At 37.4% G+C, this 24,032-nt stretch overlaps 1 protein-coding gene across 2 annotated transcripts in view; it reads left to right on the top strand.

Annotated features, from left to right (window-relative positions):
* Window positions 1–24,032, top strand: part of nbas (NBAS subunit of NRZ tethering complex) — a 145,995-nt gene that overhangs the window by 120,701 nt on the left and 1,262 nt on the right. For both annotated transcript variants that reach the window (XM_016536040.1, XM_016536039.1), the window contains exons 49-51: window positions 8,125–8,264; window positions 10,780–10,924; window positions 11,092–11,220. In XM_016536040.1, coding sequence (XP_016391526.1) covers window positions 8,125–8,264; window positions 10,780–10,924; window positions 11,092–11,220 — 414 coding nt within the window. The remainder of the gene's footprint in view (window positions 1–8,124; window positions 8,265–10,779; window positions 10,925–11,091; window positions 11,221–24,032) is intronic.

Below are 24,032 nucleotides of genomic sequence, written 5' to 3'. Positions count from 1 at the left end.
ATAGCACTTTTCAGTCAGAAACAGACCTGGCTCACACACACTTATGTGCAACCAAAGTTTGAGTCTGATTCAGGTCATATCTGTATAAATATTTATTTTACTAATTATTTTTATTATTATTTTTTTATTGTTTGTTCACACTTTAGTTTTGGGGACCAATTCTGACTATTAACTACGACTTTTGCCTCAATAAAATCCTAATTTGCTGCTTATTAATAGTTAGTAAGGTTGTTGTTTAGTTTAGGTATAGGGTAGGATTAAAGGTGCAGTAAGCTATTTTTGAAAAACACTGTTGAAAAATGGATCGGAACGAGCACCAAAAACACTTTTAGCCAATCAGCAGTATGGGGCATATGCACTCATGATAGGGAAGGAGAGAGAGCTCAGTGTACAAGAGGAACATTAGCAGAACGATTATGGAAAGAGAGAAATGACATAGAAAATACAAAAGAGGAAATGGTCATTTACAGTCAGGCAAGAGGTAGGACCCGCGTTAATATCGGAGAGCTTTCCAGCGCTGAACAGACCTTAAAGAGTGGGAAGACCTGAAAACGGATGCCGTGTTTGCTTTATTTCTTCTCAGTAGTGAATAGAACTAAGATATGCTTTGCTTGAATATACTCGTGTGTCATCTTCACTTGTTTGTTCATTTGCATTATTATTTTCCTTCGTTTAAGCTATGATAAAGAGACATTTATTTCCACACCTTATAAGCCTGGAGCGATTAAACCTTCTGCACTGTCCGTTTCAAGTGTTGGAAAAGTAAGATAGCATACTCTTAATATTTTGTTTTTTTTTCCTTTTGGTTCCTATTTTAGTGATTGCTATAACCCCTTTAATCATTGCCTGTGTTGTATAGCGTGTGCATGAATTTGGGGGCGGAGACATCAAGATAGGGGTGTAGTCCTTTTGGGTAGGGGCGTGTTTGTTTTGGTGATTTCAAATATCAAAAGCATTTTCCAGAAATCGCTTACTGCACCTTTTAAGGTATCTAAAATATGGTCATGCAGAATAAGGCATTAATGTGTGCTTTATAAGTACTAATAAACAGCCAATGTGTTGGTAATATTCATGTTAATAAGTAACTAGTCAATATTGAGAATTGGTCCCCAACTATAAAATTATTTTTATTTTTAAATGTTTATTTATTCATTTAATTATACAAGTAAATCATAAATGAAAATCATTATTACATTATAAATTATCCTGAATAATAAATGTCAAAGAAATTAAGATAGTGTCTATATTTATATATTATTAAAATAAATGTTTTTATGTATTTTAAAATAAACAATAATGTGTAATATTTTTATTAATAATTGTATTTACACATTTCTATTAGCTTTAAGGGTGTCTGAAAAATTATATTTACTAATCCTTTTTACAACGACAATAATAACAATTATTTATTTATTTATTTTATTTTATTTTTGCTTTTGAAAACCATGTCTATGCTGGGTATGTCTGCACGTGACCAGCACTATCTGTCCAGCATAAACCAGCCTAGCATGTAAATTCATACTGGTCTAATAAAGGGATTCATAGACATGTTGCAGAACACATCCAGGAGTTAGAGCCCTTGAAAGGTGCATTAGGATTTCCCTCTGTTTTTAGCTGAAAGATGTGTTTGCAGTCATCACATGGTTCACCCTTCCTCTGATGTTCAGGCCCATCTGAGTCTGTCCTCTTCCTAACTGTTTCATCCTCAGTCCACGACCCAGCGGAGTCTGAAGTGTACACAGTTCCACCACGAATCCCTTTCGTTTGATAAATAGAAAAACAAGATGTTAATTATGGAGTAATCCCTTTTAAGGGCTCCTGCATCTCCTCCTTGCTCTGAGCTCAGGATGGCCTTAATTTATTAATTATGCATAAGCTATTTATTATTCATTTCCTCGTATTCTGTCTGCACATGCTTTTCAGAGTGGTGATATGGAGAGGAAATCAGAGGAAGATGAAATGTCTGTTTTTATTTGAGCCACATCTGCCTGGTTTGGTCGAGCTCTTAGATATCTGTTCTCTCTCTCGCTTTCTCGGCTGTTTTCTTGCCCGATGGCACGGACTGGAGATCAGTCTCAGAAAATTGCTGATCATTGTAATTGACTTTGGCCAGGTAGGAGGCCAGAGGTACTATGCGTCTGTAGTTATGCCTTGAAAAGACTTGTGATCTAATCCTAACAGGGCCGACCTGAATTTTTCCAGTGTAAGCTGCCTAAATACACACACTGACTCTGGATATACAGTACTGATGACTTGCATATGCGGGTTTACTTTTGGTTAGTGCACATGGACATGTTGAGCTGCAGCAATGAACCGTAGACACACAGAACTGAATTACACCGTGTGTGCACCGGATGCGAGCGGCGCAGCGTGGCGTGACAAAATACTGTAGAACCCATTATAATCAGTGATGCTGTCTACACTGGATGCGGCACATGTGACACAACAAATCCCCGACAGTAAACTGTTGCCTTGTTCTATTTATGATGTACTGACACAAAATTCGAATGATTTGCAACGGTCACTTTTTTGCATCCAGTGTAGACAGACTTTAGCTGTTGCGGTGCTGTTGATGAGTCCAGTATTGTTTTGGTCTTGAACTCCACATAGATCCATCCAAACTCATTAAAACTCATCATCATCTAAATGTATTTTAGCATGACTGGAAGCTCTATTAACCTATCAGAATCCAGGACCTGAACTAACCGCCACAGGCTAACGTGGGAGTTCTGTGCAGCTGCCCGTCTTCTGCTGTTTTCTCTCTGATAGAGAGATCTGCTCTGTACTCTTCCTTTCAGAAAAAGAGAGCTGGTGTTTATGCCCTGGAATTCTCTTTACGCCCACCTTTTTTACTTCTCTTTCGCTCCTCCCCATAATGAGTGGCCGTCTGTTTCCTCTCAGATCAATTTGTCAGACAGTTTGTGAATGTGTGTGTATGCACATGCATGTCCAATTGTTTATGCATGTGCATTGATGTGTAATCCTATTCATAAGCCTGCAAGTACATTTGGGTTAGCTAGCATGTCTAAATATAACTACAGTCACAAGTACAAGCGGATTCGGCTTGTCACTGTGCACTTATAGTGCCTAAATACTACAGTGATCAATAGAGATCCATCTCCTCCTCAGCAACACTACTTCCTGTCTCCTTCCCAGTGCCAGCCTGACAGATTAGAAGCTTTGTAGCCATTGAAGTACGAGCATGCCGTAAAACAAAAGGGACCGCTGTTTTTCTGTCCAGCTAAAGGCTGGTAATTACCAGCCAGCCATCTCTGATATTTACAGCATCCAGAGAGCCGCAACTGTCAATGCCGTCTTGCTAACTGTCTGCTCTTTTTGCGTTTAAATGGATGAGGCCTTTATATTTCCTTCAAAATGATTATTCTTTCCACAGGCAGCCTTTTACTATTTGGTTCTATTTAACTAAAAGCTCCTCACGGTTGGAGTGGTATGTTTATGTGTGTAGGTAGGCAACCATTAGCTGTCACAGGCTGAGATGGAGCCCAGCCGAGTTACAAGGAGCAACTTGGTCCAACACAGCAAATCACCATGAGAATTTCCACATTGATGGACTCGATACAAGGACGTGCACGCACCGAACTAACCCTTAAATGTGCAGTTGTTGTGTTTCTGCATGTGGCAGGTAGATTTCCTGCTGGTGGGGGAGCGTTGGAGTGGGCGGACGCCTTGAAGTGTGGCGTAGCTTGATGGCACCGCCGCAAACTCATTCAATTTGTCTAAGGATCCCCCTCCGCACGCACACACACACAGATTGTCTTTTGGCAGCGTGGGCAGATGCTCTGAAGCAGGGAGAATGGTTGCACCAGCGCGGGCTCTCTTCATCTCCCCTGGGGTGTGTTTTAAAGGATGATGGGATATGGGAGGGCGGAGAATGTCATATTATTTTATTCTCATCTTTCCCTCCTGCCCTCGCGCTGATGTGCGTGGACGTAGTTCAGTGAAACAGACCCGCTTTATTCCATATTTTGTCCTCTTCTAACCTCCCTGTCTCTCTCATTCTTTCTCTCAGAAGTGTGTGTGGGTGATTATAGTGTGGTCTGTCTGGCTTTGCTTTTAGCACACGCTGTCATTGATTCTGGTTTAGGCATATATTCTACTAAGTGTGCGCACTGACTAGTCTCTCTAGGGGAATTCCGCATTTGAAAGGGGAAGATGGTCACAGGAACCCTTCGACTTTGTCACCGATTAGCTTATGGGTTTTTCGACCTGCCATCTACACCCGAGAACGTTGTCAAGGACATCAATGAAGCTTGGCAGAAGATTAGGCATTTAAAGTAGCACCTTAGAGAAGTGCAGAGTTCTTTGCTAAAACCCCAGCCTGCTTTCTCTGCTGAAATATGCTCTACAGAAAGTGTCCAGTTACCTTTATTTTTTCATGTTAATTCAATATAGTAATTTAAAATAATAGCTTTTCAATAAATGTATGTTTTGTTTGTCACCCTAATGCATTTGTTTTGTTTTTTGGTTAGGGTTCCATTTTTCAAAACGCTTGTTCCTTGCAGGGTTGCAGCGTGATGGATTGTAGCGTGGTAGAAGACTAGTTAGGTACGCAGGAGCTAAGCCATTAAGGGCCATAAAGGTAAGTAATAATATTTTGTAGTTCGTCTAGTTCATGTGTACTTATGGGTACACAGAGCAGTTGAGATAAATCAGGCAGGTTATTTGTGAATATCTTTGGTGGCTGGAACAATAGTTCTGCCCTTTATTTTACATTTTTCTGGTTTAATCACGATAAGATTTTTTCTAGATCCTGCATTAAATTTATATTTTGACCTCACTATTCGGGGAACAGACACAGTCTTTATAGATTGGACAGCACAAGTACTTCTATCATTTAAGCGGGTAGAACACAAGTCATCAGGGCAGTTATTTGAGATTTGGCTTACTAGTCATATGGAGCGTAGCGTCCTAGAGATGTTGTCCGACAGGTGTTCCGCTCTGACTCTGCTGGGGTGCAGGCCATCAGCGCGAAAAAGCCTAGGACGCTCCCAGAAAAGATTCCAATTATTAACAAAGAGCAGTTTCTGTTCTTTACACCATGACAATAACCATTCATTTAAAGCAAAAAGTCTACTGAACCTTTCGTGTCCTCGTCGATACGTGGGAAACGGTCCTGACACGATGACCGTCGTCACGGGCGATGTGCTGTATACCATCTTGATCAGGCTCCTGAAGTCCCTCTTCAGTGTCTCCGTCTGCCGCAGCTTGGTGTCGTTAACCCCCGCGTGAAGCACGACCGCTCCGGTGCTCTCGTCGCCCTTCAGGATTGCGGGTATCTGCGCAGAAACATCGAGAACACGAGCACCAGGGAAACAGTGAGTGTGCACTTTACCTTCAGCTAACGTAGCATGGACGTGCCGGACGATGAAGTCTCCGACGATCACAGCGTCGCGTTCCGTCTCGCAGAGGGGAGCGAAGTGGTTCCGGGTGGAGATCTCGAAGACCGGAGGCGGCGGAGGGGGAGAGGTCGTCGCCCAGGACCTGGCTCGCGTCTTCCGGTGCGGGTGCACCCAGGGTCCATGGTTTCCCGGCGCCGGAGTGAAGGACATCTGGGAAGATCGCGTCCTCGGTGCACCGGGCCTGTGCAGAGAAACACACGGCGGGCTATATGCTAATAGCGGACTCGGGAAATCAAAATAAAACTAGTGATAACAAGGCGCTCTGATTGTTTTTGTTGTAGAATACAATAGGGGATATATTCACACGTTATATAAACGAAAATGATGGTGTATAAAATAGATTTTAAGATAAAAAATAGACGATAAAGAATTAACTTGACGGAGCTCAAACTCAAAACACATGGCAGCAACAAACAGTAAGTGATGTATGTATATTTTGTATAGTATGCAAAAAAAAAGTTTTATATTATGTTAGGTTAATTTTTTTAAGTGTGGAAATGTCTGGTATTACTTTTAAGCACATACCATCTTGAGTGTTTCTTCTAGTTAAGGCACATCTACTAAGTGTGCACTGACTAGTCTCCCTAGGGGAATTCCAGAAGGCCAGTGGAACCGTTTGACCTGTTGTCTTACTTTGTCACTGATTAGCTTTTAAGTTTTTCAACACACCTTTGTCACATTGAACATTGTCAGGGACATTGATGAAACTTGGCAGCGTATTAGACATATAACCTCATTTAACCTCAGAGAAGTGCAATGTTCTCTGCTAAAACCCCAGCCTGCTATCTTTATTGTTGTTAGTATTTCATATGAACGATAAACACAATTCAGGCTAATTAATATGTGTTTGTTTTTATGTTCTAACCAAAACATTTTAATAGAACACTGAAGAGCCTCGGAGGCCCGTGAACTGCAGGGCCTCGGTTTGCCAACTCCTTTTATCCAATTAGGAGAGAGACTGATTGGTTTCTGGAATGCATGCTGTGTTTAGGTGTTGCCTCAATGGTTATTCTCAGATCATAATAAATGTAGGTCAAACATGATTGGCTGTAATGGGTTTAATAGGCAGGTTATTAATCGTCTGAATGTGTAGGATGGTGGTTGAATGGAATTATGGTGTTGGAAATACTCGGGCAGAGGTGTCAGTTTAATTGATTTTCACATCAGTGAATAACAGTGAGACAGGAGACAGCGAGAGAGTGAAAGGAAGTGTGGGAATTAGAGACATTCATGCCAATATTATGAAATTGTTGCAATCTTTTCATTCATTCCATATATAAAAATTTTGTTTCAAATAATGTTGCATTTGAAAGGTACTATATGCATAAGCATAAATGCTTGAAATTATTTTTGTTCATGAATACAAGTTGTGTCTATGTATACATTTTATTACAAAACTGAAAATGTATTTTTTGCATTTTAAGTTGCATTCATAGTCTACTTGGCTTAAAAATTTGAGGAGGATTTTAAAAAGTGTTTGTTCAAATGGACATGATGCTACTGACCTGTGTATGGGCACATATGGATGGATATTACGTGTTTTATGACCTTCATCACAATTGCAAACCAAAACAGTTGCCATATCCTTTAGTTTTACTGCAACTAAGTTTCTTACCCACAGTCATTTTGATCTGTTTTTTTGCCCCCCTGAGTTGTCAGCTATTTTCTGTCATTTCTTGGAGCATGCTGGTACCATTGCATGGAATGGCTCTTTGACTTTTTTTTGGTTTTCCCCTCAGAAATCAGACATTTTCTCAGCTGTTAAATTGCACTCACGTTGCACTGAAGGGAAATTAATTACTTTCTTTCTCCGCCTCCCTCTTTTGGAGGAGAACAAGAATAAGGGTCACCACAGGGGAGAATTCACTCCTTTTGCCACAGAAGTCATTGTGTTCTGTGTGTGTGTGTGTGTGTGCTTGTCTAGCTGTTTCAAGCCCTCTCTCCTTCTCCTTCTATCTCACTTGCTTTGTTTTTTCATGTTTAGCCCTTCTGCTATTCGTGCATTCTCCTGCCAGCTCTCTCCATCTGTAAATTTTAATTTTAACTGTTTAATTTTAATATTAATATATTAAAGTGACAGGGAAAGTGACATGAAGTGTAGCAAAGAATGGTGTCCCATACTCAGAATTTGTGCTCTGCATTTATCCCATCCAAGTGCACACACACACACAGTAGTGAATAGTGAACAAACACACACGCACACACCCGGAGCAGTGGGCACCCGGGGAGCAGTTGGGGGTTTGGTGCCTTGCTCAAGGGTCTCACCTCAGTCATGATATTCAGTTGTGGAAGGAGAGCTGGTCATTCACTCCCCCCACCTACAATCCCTGTCGGTACCGAGATTTTGTAGACATTTCATATTTATGCAGTAAGTTGTTTTAAAACAGCTTTTTTAAGATTAACATTTGAAGTATGGTTTTGCATAACTTATGTTTTAGAAACAATACGTAAAATGTGAGTCTCTTCAAGTAATGTTAACCACAAATTTGACTCATAAACCGCTATTTAAAACCACATTAGTAATTCCAGAGGGAACCTTAATTAGCATTCAAATTAGCATTCTGAATTGGCCTTCAAATAGACGTCATGAATGAACAGCTCTTTATTCTTTTTCCGTTTTGTTTTAATTCTATACATTTTTATTTCCCCTGGGAAAAGTACAAAAGACATGCAACTTTCTCTCTGCTTCCTTCCTTTTTCTCAGTGTGAGATGCAAGATGTTGAGAATGAGGAAAAGCGAAACTCCTTGTTCCTGGAACTGTTGAAGTCTAGCAGTAAATGGGAGGAGTTTCAACACCTTATGCTCCTCCTACAGGCGTGGCCACCAGTCACTGACAAGAGCAGGTGAGACTTTGGTGTTGACACTCAATTTCCAATTTAAATATTCACTTAAAAAACGTATTATATAAGGTATAATGTACAGTCAGCTGGTCATTGTCACAAAATAAATCCTGACAGGATGATTAAGAGAAGATCAGACCAGTTAAAACTACATTATCCCACTAATTACACAGATACTTAACAGATAAATAAAACGTAATGAAAAATGTAGGAAATTGGTTGCCAGAGATTGCAGTCAAAGCTAATGGTCATTATACTAAATATCTGACTGTAAGAATGCCACGAATGACCAATCAGAAACATGTATTTTAGAGAGACCAGTATACATGCAATACGTATACATTTGCCACAAGCTGAATTTATTTTTCAAAATAATATCCTTATGAATCTCTGTTGTTCTTTGATTTTCTTTCAGAAAGATTTTTCCCTTCTATATATATATATACTGTATATATACGTTTTCTCATTAGATGTCTTTGAGTTGGAGTGCTATTAGACCATTAAGTGTGATTGTAGGTTTGATGAGGTAAATTGTTGTGTATTATATAACTGAATGAGTTTTTGAGGTTAAAGTCGAGGCTACCAGAATGTGCGCTGATGGTCTGAGAGCTGTTCTGTATTCGGATCAATAGACAGAAACAGGGAATATAAGGCAGCTGATTATGCATTGTGCCACGTTTTCAAATGGCTTGAGGTTTTTTTGTTTTCATGTTTCATGAAGACATTTGAATTAACATTCTTAGAGAAGAACAAAGAGGGTTTGTGTGTGTGTTAATGTGAGTTTTTGTGTGTTTGTCAGTATGCTCTTTGGCATTTAAACAAAAGGTGAGTGCGATAGGGAGTCAAATGTTGAGAGGATAAAGGAGAGCTTGACTATACTTTCATGTATTCACAGAAGTTCACATGTGACCATGTGCGCCATTTGTGTGTATCATCACTTAAGATTCAGACGGCACATTTGCTGTCTCCTGAACACCTGTCTTGTCGCTCCTCATTCTGTCTTGCTTTAGTAAGTCCCAGAAAAGGCCATCCGAATGGAAATCAATTGAAATCGACACACCGCAGAGTTCTGGGTGGCAGCCTTTTCTTAGAGGATACATAACACTGGCCACACCATGATCCTTTTAAATTATCTCTAATGTTTTTCCCATTAGAGCTCAACAGTTTTCATTCAGTAGAACCTTTGCTTGTAGAGTCTTAAAGGGATAGTTCTGTTGTCGATTGCTCACCTTTATGTCATTTCAAACCTGTATGACTTACTTTCTTCTCTGGAACATAAAAGAAGATTATTCTTTTGTGCATACAATGGAAATTAATGGTCACCAGAACTGTTTGGCTACCAACATTCTTTAAAACATCTTTGCTGTTGCACAGAAGAAAGTAAGCCATACAGTTTCAGAACGGCACAAGGGTGAGTAAAAAGAATTTTCATTTTTAGGTGAACTGTTCCTTAAATTATTCTCCTAACAAGAGTTGAAATCGAAGTTATGGTGGTACTTTTAATTTATATTCATAAGGTCTCTATAGATAAGACAGTAAAAAACTGAAAATGATGTCATTATTCATTTACTCTAATGTCGTTCTAAACTTGCTGTTGTTTTTCTATGAAATACAATATGAGAATTTTGTCAAATCTTAGTGACCAGTTAAATTGCAGAAAAGAAAAAGAACAACATAATAAAAGTGGTCTATGCTTCATATGCTATAATCTTCTGAAGTCATACGATAGCTTTGTATGATTTAAGTCAACTAAATCAAACATAGTGCCTGTGATTTGAGAGCTGTAGCAGCTCAACTTAAATTTTGTTTTATGACTTTAGAAGACTTGTAATACAGTGCATGAGTTATATAGACCATTTTAGGGCACCTTTTATGGTGCTTTTATAGTTAAAATCATCTAGGTCTAGGTGAAGATTCTGAAGATTCTTTGAAATTCTCTGTTTGTGTTAAAATGGCAGCATAGGGGTTTAAAAACGACATGAGGGCGAGTAAATGATGAGAGAATTTAGCATTTTTTTTAATGAACCTTTCCTTTAAATAAGTTTTTATAGCCAGTCTATGTATCCTTTTTACTACTGTAATGAATGTAATTTAGTTGTCCAGGTTCCTTGTAACTGTGGATTGTGTTACTATCTATAGTACTGTTGAACACATTCTGTGTATGAAAGGCCAATTTCAATTATAAGTGGAATCAGTGTGTGCGCGATTGCATTTGATTACGATTGTGTTTATCTCAGTTGGCAGTGGAGTTTGTTAGAAAGCTTCTCTCATTTCTTGTAAGAATTCAGGAGATAAGCATATGCGCAGTTTTGTAGCTGCACGCGTGTAATATGCCATGATAATTATGATTGGATTTCTTTTTCATTATACAGACACTTTCCTATTAAAAGTTTCATAGTGCAACATGAACATTCATGATCCTTATTTCATGTCATTACATCTTTAGCACTGGCCTGTATTTGTGTTGGTCTGTTGGTCTTCTGAACACCTTCAGACACCTGTGTCTCTCTCTACACAGGTTGGAGACGGAGCAGAACCCCTGGGTGTGTCTTACATCTGCCCTGCTTGCATACTCCTCAAGCCTTGCTCAAATCAACATCGGGAGTGAGGTTCTAACTATGTGCCGATCGCTCTACCCGACCAAACACAAACTTAATCCCCAGGTAAGAGTGTGGGTGTCATCATCACTACACACAAACCGCACTGACAGCATGTTTAAAGTAAAAAAAAGAATATGTGTAGATGCTGAAAACACTCCATGTTACTGTGAGTTCGGCTCTGCTATGTTGATTGTAGTGTGACATTCACACTTCACTTGTGTTTATTTTAGTGCGTTGGGTACATTTCCTCTCTGCTGTTGAACGCTGGGATTAGGCTGCCCGCTCTGAAGTTGATGACAGAGAGCGAGGATGAGCATCTGCGCAAACTGACGCAGGATCAGATCAAAAACATCACTGATGTAAGTTTCATTCTGACTGCGTTTTCTTTTGCAGGCCGAATCTGGTGCTCAGTAACCACAAAGTGGACTTTTTGAGAATTCAGTTAAGCTGCTTCATGCATTTCCATTGATTATGTGTTTTCTGGGAACCTAATCCATGACTTTGGTGTTTCTAATTCAACACTTAACAGTCAAGGTACAGGAACAATGTTTGACAAAATTGATTAATTTTAATCTTCATTTTGAAGAACCGATACTTATTCTTTAGTTCCAACATCACTCTTTTAGTCTATGCTGTTTTCTGTTGATGTGTGAATAAAACATCACTAAGCATTAGTAGCATGCCTGGAATTAAATCTTTATATTTCAACAACGAATAGTTATATCATTTAAAAGTTTATATAAAAACTGCCTTATGTGAAATTTAAATGTTTTTATACAACTCCGTTTCTAAATCTAAAAATAAATAGTAATTGAATTTGGACTGTTAATTTTAATCTTTAGTATTATAGTAATGTACCAACTAACAGGGTTCCCTGTATAGTTTACAGCAGTGGTTCCCAACCCTGGTCCTGGAGGCACCCCAACACTGCACGTTTTGCATGTCTCCTTAATCAAACACACCTGATTCAGGTCATCAGCTCATTAGTAGACTCCAAGACCTGAAATTGGTGTGTCAGAGAAAGGAGACATGCAAAATGAGCAGTGTTGGGGTGCCTCCAAGACCAGGGTTGGGAAACCACTGGTTTACAGCATTAGTTGAGAGATTGTATTCCATAAGAAAAACTGACATGTAACTGATATATATCTTTAACGTTTATAGTTCTTTAACGTTTCAACTTATTAAATGTTTCAGTTATTTACCAACACATTTAGAATTTATTTAAATTTAAGTTTTTCATTACTTTTTTTTTCAGCTTTATTTCAATTAATGAAAACTATTTTAGTTTTTAGATTTAGTTTTAGTTTAAGTTAACAATAACAACATTGCTGCACTTATAATGAGAGCGGTAGCCACATTGTTCACTTGCAGAGTAGATGAGGTTTAAAACTATTTAAAATTACATTTAATTGATAGATTAATCAGATTAAATTATAAAAGGTTTTAGTGATGTTAACATAGTTGAGTAGGTCACAGATTGGAGAGTCTTTTACCAGGCCATTTTGTTCATTGGCCCATGGTCATTCAGCATTTTCTAAAAGTGACCTCTAGGCTTGCCGCGATAGACTGTGCTGACGGTGATACCGATGTTAAGCTGCAACACCGGTTACGTCACTTGCCCACCGCGTCACCGACCCCCACCGTCGTTTTCATTTTTTATAGTAATAAAAATCATCAGTTGATTCATCAATCATCAGTTCAGTAAAAGAACAGACACTACAATTAAAAACTGAAAGCGGCTGCTCAATGCAGTGACTGTTTGGCAATATTTTGGATTTTGAAAAGCCTGTTGACTGTTGCCGTTTATCTGATTTTGTTTCTTATTTAATTGGTTCCACATTGTTTGCTGATTTTTAGTTTATTTAAACTTGGTGTCATTTATTTATGTTATTTGACATCAAGGTGTATGCCATGCCTCCCAAGCGTTCTTACTCGTTTTGCTATTTAAACTTTATGTAAGTTATTTGTTATTTTATATTAGGCATAGCCTGCCCTATAGCATGGTGTATTTTTATTTGTTTTGTTAATAAAAGTTCTATGTTTTATATATACGCTAAAGTGAGTTTGACGTTGTATTTTGCTGTTGCATTCAAGCAATTGATGCCGAATTGCCGCAAATTCGAAAGTGAAAGTAAAATGCGCACTGCGCTTTTAAGCTGTTTAAAAGCGAAGGAAAGCGAGGAAAAGACGGAAAGTTCAAACAAACTAAAAACGAACAATTCCTTTACTCCGAATTGCCGCTATTTGAAAGTGAAAGTAAAATGCGCACTGCGCTTTTAAGCTGTTTAAAAGCGAAGGAAAGCAAGGAAAAGAGGGAACGCCCCCGCCCCCGCGGGGTTGTCACACGTCGATTAACCGGTGGGAAAATTTCCTCACCGTCACAACCCTAGTGGCCTCCAGGTTAAAAAAATTTAAGTATTCCTGTCCTTTGTGTTAACAGCAGTAATGAAAAAAGGGATATTATTCACAACCCATTGCTGGACAAATCTAACGGTCATGGGTGTATTCTTGTCAGCTAGCCACTGCTGTCACTAGTAATGTGGATTCAGTTAAACTATTAAACTGACTGTTGACACCAGAAGTGACTGTGAATCAGATATATGCTATCAGAGCTCTGACCGTAACCTCTATCTCTCACTGACTGCAGGTCAGATAAAAGCCAAGCCCTCGCAGCGCCATCACTTAGTTTATCCTCTCAGATCTGCTAGAGGGCTAGATAAGCAATGGCTGTTGTCGGAGTGGCTACACATTAAAACCAAACATGTAGACTCTTCCTAGAGACCTTGGAAACAGGATTTGATTAATCTGCATTTTTCTACACGCTTTTAATCTAAAGCAACTTACTCTACACTAATTTCTGCCACAATTCCCTGGTATAAGCCAAGAGTTAAATGCCTTGCTCAGCTGCACAATGGTGGAGTCTCAACGGGTCATGTGTTGACACAACTGTATACTTTTAATTTCTTTTTCTTTCTTTTTTTCTTTTTTTGTAGTAATTATAAGGAAAATCTGCTGAATTAAATATGGTAAAAGAGTTTGGAGTACTACACGCTTTAACTGCAAGCATTATCAAACGAACCAAAAACAATTAATTTATGTCTTTTTTTACCTTTTGAAGGGGTGATAATTTCCTTGATCTTTTGAAATAAGTTTCAAAACTTCATTCCAATACATTTATTAAAAATAAGATGTAAAAACAGTCTTTCTGAACTTGCTGCAAATTTGCTGAAGTCAGTTGGATTGATAGATTGGCATATGACAGCCCACATTTACATGTCAGTTGGTGTAAATATTCAGTAAATTAATCCACTGTGAAGCAAAGAGGACCAAGTTTGACCGTTACTAACACCAAACACCTAATGATAGGAGTAACGTGGGAAAGTCTGTCAAAACGTGTGACTGTGTGCACTTGCATATCCTTCCAAAGGAGCCTACCATTCAGAACGAGTGAATGAAGTTTGTTTTTAACAAGGTCCCTTATCATAGCCTGATCATGGAGCACAGCTTGAACCGCTACGCTACCACCACAGCTCACTGTGATGCTGTTAGGGTTCACCTAAAAATTAATCATAGCCCAAAAACTGACTAGGGAACTGACTGGATAAGCTGCGTCTCAGAAGGATCAATTAGAGCTCACATTCTCGCTGACTCTAGATCAGATAAAGCCATGAAACTGAGAAGAGCTCACTTAAAATGAAGGTAATCTCCTTCTCTCAGGGCAAGGGTGATGTGCTTTCATCTCCAAACCTGGCAGAGAGATGGAGGAAAGCCAGAAAGAAAGGAATAGGTGTGTGTGTGTGTGTGTGTGCGCGCGCTTGTATATGGCTTCAGTTGTGGTGGTCTAAATTGTTATGCCTGATCATGAATTGTGGTTGTTTGTAATAATATTATTATGGAAATACCATACATTTCTTTTTTGCAAATGCCAAGAAATTTGCATTTTTATGGTGCAGTGGTGTATTATGAACTCAAATATATGATGTAAACGATAACTCTCAGGTTTCACTTAATTTTAATATTATTTAGTTTTGACTGTTATATTCAATTAAATTCAAATGTATTTGTATAGCGCTTTTCACAATACACATTGTTTCAAAGCAGCTTTACAGGAAATGCATGTGTCTACATTACAATTTAGAGTGATCTGTTATCAGAAGTGAATGTGTCCAAGTAATGTTCATTTCACAAATGAGAAATGTTCAAGGTAATAGAATCATACAGTTAGCTAACATGAAATTAAATTCAGGCAGAAGCTCATTAAAGTGATTATTACAAGTGTGATCATAATGATTACAATATAGAGAAAATTTGGCAGCTGTGCATATCGATTCAAGTCACAGGGGTCAGCATCATCTCTTCAAAGGTGTTGGGCCATCTGAAGTCTTTCTATGAGGCTGGATCCACACTGGGGCTGGTGTAATCTCTAGTTACCTCAAGATGGGCATCCCGGGGTAGGAACAGAAAGGCATTATAGTTATAGTATGGATCTCCTGAAATTAATGCACCGAAGTGAAGAATTTGGGACAGATATATATTACTAGTACATAATATTTTAATGTAAATAAATTACCACTATATAATATTCTGGTTGTCTCGGCCCCTAAAAAACATTGGTGTGAATGGAAAGAACAAGATTAAAGAGGACCCCCAAAAATATTTTAAGCATTTGTGACCCTGGACCACAAAACCAGTCTTAAGTCGCTGGGGTATGTTTGTTGCAATAGCCAAAAATACATTGTATGGGTCAAAATGATTGATTTTTCTTTTATGCCAAAAATCATTAGGATATTAAATAAAGGTCATGTTCCATTAAGATATTTTGTAAATTTCCTACTGTAAATATATAAAAACTTAATTTTTGATTAGTAATATGCATTGCTAAGAACTTCATTTGGACAACTTTAAAGGCAATTTTCTCAGTAGTATTAAATTATATTTTTATTAAATTATAAATTATATTTATAAATTAAATATTTATAAAATATCAATTATGTAAAAATTATTATGAGTAAAGTACACACATAAGAGAAAAACATTTAAATATCTAAAATATTACTTATGTAAAATATTATTAATACTAGCGGACCCTCCAGAGAAACATTTTGAAGATGTTTAAGTATTCAAAATATTATCGTTCTATTTCTGTGCATTACTTGTTTACAAATCCTTAAATTTATTATATATAAATATTGTTAAGCTGAACAAATTATTATTTTTTTATTATACAATTTATGTTATACCATTACTCACATGTATTTGTATGACAATTAATTCATCAAACAAAATGTTGTGATTTGTGGTTTGTGTGTCTTGTTCTTCTCTGTTGTGGTAGCCAGTAAGTGTATCATGTTGTAATCTATCAGCACAATCTGACTTCAGTGGTAGAGGGAGTTTGCTTCACAAGGGCACTCCCCTCTGAACGCTCAAGACATTGATTTATTTAGTAACCCTTCTGCCATACTCCAGCCTCCACACACATGTACACACACCGTGTCCTCATTTCCCCTTCTAAACTGTTGCTTACTGAAAGCCTGACATTTTGCTGCATTCTCAGAAGAGCAGTTGCAGCTGTCATAATCTTAGAATTTTTTTTTTTTTGTTTAGTTTTTTTATTGTTGTTTTGCGGTAAATTCATTTATACAGCACTCCTCTGGCTATCTTCAAACCTCTGCCGATGTTCAACCACATTAACATCACTGAAAAACTCATTCCAAACAACATCTTTTCCCGCTTGTGTTGCATACGTGATTAAGCGAGATCTTCCAACCAGTGATGTCATTACACAGGAACGAATGGCAACATGCGTCATCCTCACAAAAGTAATCAAGTATCATTCATCTTTGACTCCTTCAGCTCTGTCTTCTCTCCACGAGTATTCGGTCACACCTCAGCCCCTGTGCTTCCTTTTTCCTCAGCGATTATATTTGAATAGACTCATCAGTGCCATTCAATTGGCTTTCTGTACTGGGAGCAATTACGTACCGCTCACCCCGTCTCTGTTTGTATTGGGCGATCTGATGTGCATTGTTCCCGCTCATAATAAGCTTGTGTTTTATAATGGACTTATTGCTCCGGAATATGAATCATGTTGAATAAGCATGGCTTTTATTATTCTCTGTGATGAGGTTGTATTTAGGGAGATTATTTTGTTTAATTAAGAACAACAATCGAAAATAGAGGGAAAATTATGAAGTGATTATGAAGGTTATTGTGTTCCTTTATTATATATTTTTTTCTTCAATTTGAAGTGGCCTGTTATTAATTTTGCTAGTTATGCGCTGCATGTGTATCTATTTGTTTATGTGACGGCCTTGTCAGTCTTGCTATTGAAATTATCTTGTAAAACATTTGTACAGGTGACGCTGTTTCACTGACAAAAAAGCCTCAATTAGACCGGTCAAAGCAAAATGCATGTGGAATAGAACACCGATCAGAATCTGTCAGACTGTGAAGATTTGATCCTAGCGATGTAAGGAGTCCACCATTAAGACAATCACTCCTTCATTTTCTTCTCTGCAGGAGTTTGCTCGATCCATTGTGTGTATAGACCTGGTCTTTCTAAGAAATCACAGTTCAGGAAATGTGAATGAATGGGTCTGTAATGTGAAGAAAGAGGACATAAAAGAAAGGGACAGTAGTCGACAGTTCGGCTGAATGACTTTGGTATAGGCCATTTTTAAAAGGGTCATTCTTTTCTTTTTTTTTCCATCTCCATGCATGCCAGCATTCAGCAAAATCTCCCAGAAGCTATTTTGCTGGGAAATTGTTGGCACTTCAACACTTGCACCTTTATGTATCTTTAGTTCTCAGTCCATTACCTTTACGTTAGAACAATTTCTGACTTTAAAAAAAACGATGTTTTTGTCATTATTGATTCAGAGAAATTCTGTCAACTCAGCACAGGTATAAAGGTAGCCTCTTGCTTCCTATCATCATCCTATTTTTTCTTCTTTTCACATCTATTATTGTGGAGTCTCGTGTTATTTATCTATTCAGAGGTTGCCAAACATTTTTCTGTCATTTACCAGATAAAAAAATGTATATTTTTATTCTGCAAGAATGCATACAATTGGTTAAAAGTGACAGTTAAATCATTTATAATCTTACAAAGGACTTCTATTTCAAATAAATGAGGTTCTTTTGAACTTTCTATTCATTAAAGAATTCTGGGGGAAAAAATTCTGGGGAGTTTTTATAATATGGTAAATTACAATTAAAAAAAGGTTAATGTTAATTCATAATATAACAGTTGTTCATTTTTAATTCATGTTTGTTCATAATACAGTAACTGATGTTAATAATTTGTATTAGTGTATGTATAAATATCATTATCCTAGATTTAAGAAATGCTGTATTGATCATTATTAGTTTAGAGAGAGGAATAAAATAAGGCAAAGAAGCAGCAACAAGCAAAAGAAGCAAAACCTTTTGCCACATATGTTCTTGTTAGATTAATGTCACATTAAAACATCAAGCATTACGTATCTGATGGATATAAATAGCGCACGACAGAAAATTTACAAAGCTGTCTGTCCAAGTGAAAGATTATTTGCAGCACAGCCTCTGAATCTATTTAAGATTAAACTCTCCCTAAACTGCAGGTGAACTCAAAATCAACTGTTGATCCCTTTACATTGCAGTCATACGGTCTCTTCCTGTCTAAGTAGGCAGTTCTTGGCCAAAATACACTGCAATGTGGACCAGACTTGTCAATGAGTCTCTGTGATTGTGAATCTCTTTTCTACCTCCCTTCGGTTTTACCTTCTCTGATTTACATCTAATTAGATTGTTGCTGCGCTCCAATATGTGGGTAATAGTTGGTGGTTATATATTTCTCATCCACCCCCTCCTTCACCGCTGTCGTCTGTAATAATAAAATCGCTTGGTGTTTTCAGAAGGGCTGCTTTGAAACGGGTACTACAGAGACCCAGCGGTGTTTTGGACCCGCTCCTCGTCCTACTCTGTCCTGATCCAAACCAGCTTTATGATTTAAATGATAAACGAAAAGCCAAGCATACATCATTTATTAGACGGATAACACCCTCCGTCATTCCAATTAAAGCTGCACTGCAACCAGCACAAAAGACAAAAAACTAAACAAAAAGAGACCGAGTCAAAAACATACATTTTTAACGAGCTCTTTCCGTATTCCATGTGTGCATATTAGCAGATATTAGTGAACATTATGTGGATTTGTAAATAGGCTGTTAATGTGCCGTTTTATTTGTGAGAACAAAATGTCCACACATGGATAGAAAAAACAGAATCACTTACGAACAGTCCCCACAACAAAATAGCTTAATAAACAACTAAATAATGTCTTAATGAAAAGAAGGTAGGGTTAGAGGATCGTAAATATCATTAGCTCACTATAAATACTATGATATAAAAAAACAAACATGTTTGTGTCTGTGTGCACAATTATGCTTTTAATCAGTTCATCTTGCACAGATACAGTGCCACTAACAAACATGCAACCAGACCTACACACACACACACACGTGCAGACACACACCATAGACACCCCGAGAGAGTATGGGGCATTTTATTCTGGATCAATGGTTTACCTTTATCTGGGATTTTATAAGATTATGGTCTGAAATATTTATGGCTGTGTGTGCTTATGTTTCTGACTTCCAGTGTGATCAAAGTCGCTTCATTAACCTCACCGCTGGGGTCTTTAAAGGACATTTCCCCATAACAAAAATCAAGCCGTTTTATTTTCATTTGTTAGCAGCAATTGACGTTTCGGACCACTGATTGTTGTGAGCAATATATTCAGCCTCAATCAAATATTGTTTGTTCAGCTTGGCAAGTTCATTTTTGGCATTTTGGAAGACAGAGGTAAATTTACTCACTCTCTTTTCTTTCCTAGTAATGTATGTCCCCAATAATGATGTTGTTCCAAACCTGTTTAACCTTCTTTTCTCTGCAAAACACAAAAGAAGATATTTTGGGGTCCAAACAGCATTAGATCCCATTAAATTGTCAATTTATTGAGATGCACCTGTAGATAGATAGATAGATAGATAGATAATCTAATAATCATCATCATATTAATATTATTATTATTATTACTTAAATATAGAATTATTATTATTATTCAATTGTTCTTCATTTTCTTTCAATAAAATTGTGTTAGATAAAAAAAATATTCTAAAATAAAATAAAATCCTGTGTATAATGCACTTCCTGGGTTGCCAGCAGTAGTGGATCAATAAGCACTGCTCATCAAGAATGTTTTAGTAATACAACACCAAATATTTGAAAAATTACCATAAAAGAGGGTTGAGATACACGACTGTGTGTGCACACACCTGTAGAGTAAAACGATCTGATGCCATCTGTATGCCATCTCCTCATTCTGTTCATTTTCTGTGCTTGTCTATCCAGAGGAGAGCAATTGCACAGATCCGCTGTCTTTCTCATTCTCCGTTTCTGACACATACTTACTGCCATGCCAACAACTCCTGGCTGGCCAGCCATACATCAACCCATCCATACCTTATTGCTTCCCTTCCCTTCCTTCTTGTATATCTATATATATATATATATATTGATAATTTGTAAGGAAGGATATATATCATATAATTTAGTTGCATGGAAAAAGGTAGGTTTGAACATAAATGAAAACAAATGAATTAATAATATCTACTTTTATTATTTTTGGATAATGATGACCTTAATAAGAAGCCTAAGTAAAATAAGTTGCAGTTTTTGAAATAATCTCATAATAGATTATTGTGAGCGGCAATTTATTAATTTATCAAAGTGTTCTAGCATTGCTGACTTGACATTGCAAGTGGTAAATGTGGTTAAGTAGAAAAATGCTGTAGATCAGATATACTGATATTTTTTTAGATGATATAGATTTTTTTTTTTTTTTTTGCAAAATAACAGAAGTCATTAATTTTCTTTTTAAAGGGTTAGTTCACCCAAAAATGAAAATTAGCCCATACACCCGCTGAGTGCCATGAAACAGCTTGAAAAATCAAAGACAATTTTTAATATAACTCCGACTGGATTCGTCTGAAAGAAGAAAGTCATATACACCGAGGATGACTTGAGGGTGAGTAATTTATGGGCTAATTTTCATTTTGGGTGAACTAACCCTTTAATGTTTTTCAAATTTGGTAAATGCTGGTCAACACTGGCAAATTAGTTTGTGCTTTGAGAAATGTGTTATCTCGTGGGTTTCAGTTTTATCTCTCCTCACATTCAACTTTAAAACAGTTTGTTCTTGTTAGATGGACTAAGGCACCTGAACTATTTGTTTATCGCATTTCCTACACTCCGGTAATTGAGTTTCACTTTAGATTCATTTAGCATTGTTGCTTATAATAAATGTTGTTTATAATGAATGGCACTATAATTTACTTATATATGTTTAACATTTATTCCTGAATGCAGCTAATAATGAAATGTGACTTATACACCAATGCAACTTATCTATATTTTTTCCCAGTCTGACTTACATTCAGGTGTGACTTTTTATCCAGAAAATTCGGTATATGCTACTGTATAAGTGAATGCTATTTGCATCTCTTCTTTTCTCTCTCTCTCATTTTATTTCTTCTCTCTCATTTTTCTCCTTGAAATGATCAGAAATGGAGTTCTAATCAAGGAGAACGAGGGATTGCTCTCGTCTGTCTGTTGGAAGAAGGTGATGAGTAGAATATCTTAACAGCACATTACTGCTTTCTCATATTCACATCTTCATTCCTTTCAAATGAAGAAAAATTCAAATGATTTTTCACAAGCCACATCATTTTTATCATCGGCATGCTTTTGAAACATTATAGGCCATGTGCCAGCTCTTTTCTCCTTCATGCTGTTTTTCGCTTTTTTCTTTGTTTCCCTCCCTCTTTATGAAGTGGTTTCTACAGCTGGCCGATCTTTCTTCACAGTTCAGCGCTCGACATTTTCGCTCTGACTCTCCATGCTCTTCCCTTTTCCCATCATCCTCTTATTTTCTTCCCTCTCTCCCTCCTTCCATCCTCCTCTCTCAATTTCTCTAACACACTCTTTCCCTCTGTTTTTTACTCTCTCTTGCTCTCTCACATTGCACTTGCTGTTCTTCGACCTTTTAGCTCCGTCTGTGCCATCTCTAACGGCTCTCTACAGACGTCTTGGCTGGAAAGAAGAAATAAGAGTGGAAAAACATTTGGGACTAGCCAGTGTGGATCTTTTGTGTGGCAGAAGTCACACAGACTATTCTGTATGTGTCCAGACAGAAGCTTGCTTAGCAACATTAACCATGTCTGTGTATTTGAGCATTTACAAACTCATAAATAATCATTCTAAAGTCATTGTCCCAATTTGAAACTCACCAGCAAAGCAAATAAATAAATAAAAGGACATGAAATATTGATTTGAAATTATTTTGTTATGAGAGGAGGAGACTGCAGAGTGATACATTATTGTAGTCAAGGCCAGCTCATTCAAGTCTGAGTCAAGACCGAGACCAGAAGAGGGTCGAGTCCAAGTCAAGACCATGATCGTGAAAATATGTTTTTAATGGTCTTGGTCTTGTCATGGAATCGGGAACATGTGGACTTGCGTGTTCTTGACTTAAACTTGACTCTCTTATCCTTCACGCACTGAATGGTTAAAAACAGCTTTTAAAGATCTGACCGGTGTAGTGTGCTTTATGTATCTAAGAGTTAATAATCAAATTGGACTAGTTTCTCACAGAATCACACACAGATGATAGTCAGGCATGAATGGATGAAAGTGGCAATGATCATTGATATCATGTGATTGTAGTGTCTGTATCCCTCGGAGGGCTTTTATTATCTACCTTCTCTCTTTCTCTCTCAATTACTTGTCGTTTTCTTTTCATTTGTAAACATAAAGGTATATATTGAGGATGAAATGAAAAAATATCAGAAATGTTGACATGGAATTAAACATTTTTGTGTCAGATAAATTGTAGTGGTCACATTCACCATTGCTCAGCGAGTTTTCACAGGTGACATCCAGTCATTTCAATAGGAATCCACATGATCGAGAATCTCACATGAGGGCGTAAGATTTCCCCACCCAGATTTCACAGCGGGTTCAAGTTGGTCATGTGGATTCGCTGCGTTGACCAATAGAAAGCTGCTTCATTTGAAAGTGACTTTAGATAGAAACTTTTGAAAGTGACTGCGCTTCATACATTACTACACTATTGACAATAGAAAATTGACCTTTTTGTCCACAAGGATTCAGTAATGTGACCGCACATTTAGTGTGTATTTATGTGTATGTCTTTTAGATCACTGTAAATCTGAACTCATTCCATAGGCATTAGAAACCTTTGTGTGAGGTCAGTACAATATGTACAAACTGCATTTGTGTATTTTATATCCACTATTAGTGTCACATCGCATTTAATATGAGGACGCGCACACACGCAGTCAAAGGGCATCATATCTCTTGACTTGAGCTTGCCTTTAATCAAATTTAGCACATAATTGATTTTCCAGTGTGCTGACTCCTACGGTACCGCTCCTCTGTGTTCTCCACCTCTAAAGCCGGCAGTTGAATAATTTATGCTAAAAAGACGAGAGAAGTTCTCCTGGTCTCTCTGAGCAGGCCGGGGGTCACAGAAGGGTGGGACATCTCTCTCTGAGCTCATTTATATCGCATGTGACCTCCTCCAGACATGCAAGTGCAACATGGCCACTAGATAACACAGATAAACAGAATCTAGGGTGCCCAGGGGAAAGGCAGGCGTGAGTCTGTAAGCTCTATTCTGAGGTGGAGGCGGCAAGATTTAGTCTGTTTTTAAGTCTAATAGCTGCTTTTACCATTTGATAAGATGGTTTTTACAGGTTTGTTTTTGTTTCTTTTGTGATAAAATATAGTATCAGACATGTTCATAAAAGAGTAAGTTAAATTAGCAGGTAGATTAATATTTGGTTACAGGGTTGACTTTAAAATGGGTAATGTATGATAGTAACAGCGTTGACACATAATTTGGGGACATAACTTCTTTATAATATATACACTTCCATTAAAGTTTTTTTTTTTTTAATTACTTTGAAAGATGTTTCTTTTGCTCACCAATGCTGCATTTATTTAATCAAAAACGCAGTAAAAACAGTAATATTGTGAAATATAATTACAATTTACAATAACACTTTCCTATTTTAATATACTTTAAAAAGTTATTATTTGTGTGATG

Source organism: Sinocyclocheilus rhinocerous, unplaced genomic scaffold (assembly GCF_001515625.1).
Source record: "Sinocyclocheilus rhinocerous isolate Xijiao unplaced genomic scaffold, SAMN03320098_v1.1 scaffold605, whole genome shotgun sequence".
Lineage (NCBI taxonomy): Eukaryota > Metazoa > Chordata > Actinopteri > Cypriniformes > Cyprinidae > Sinocyclocheilus > Sinocyclocheilus rhinocerous.
This window is presented reverse-complemented; position numbering and strand designations above follow the sequence as displayed.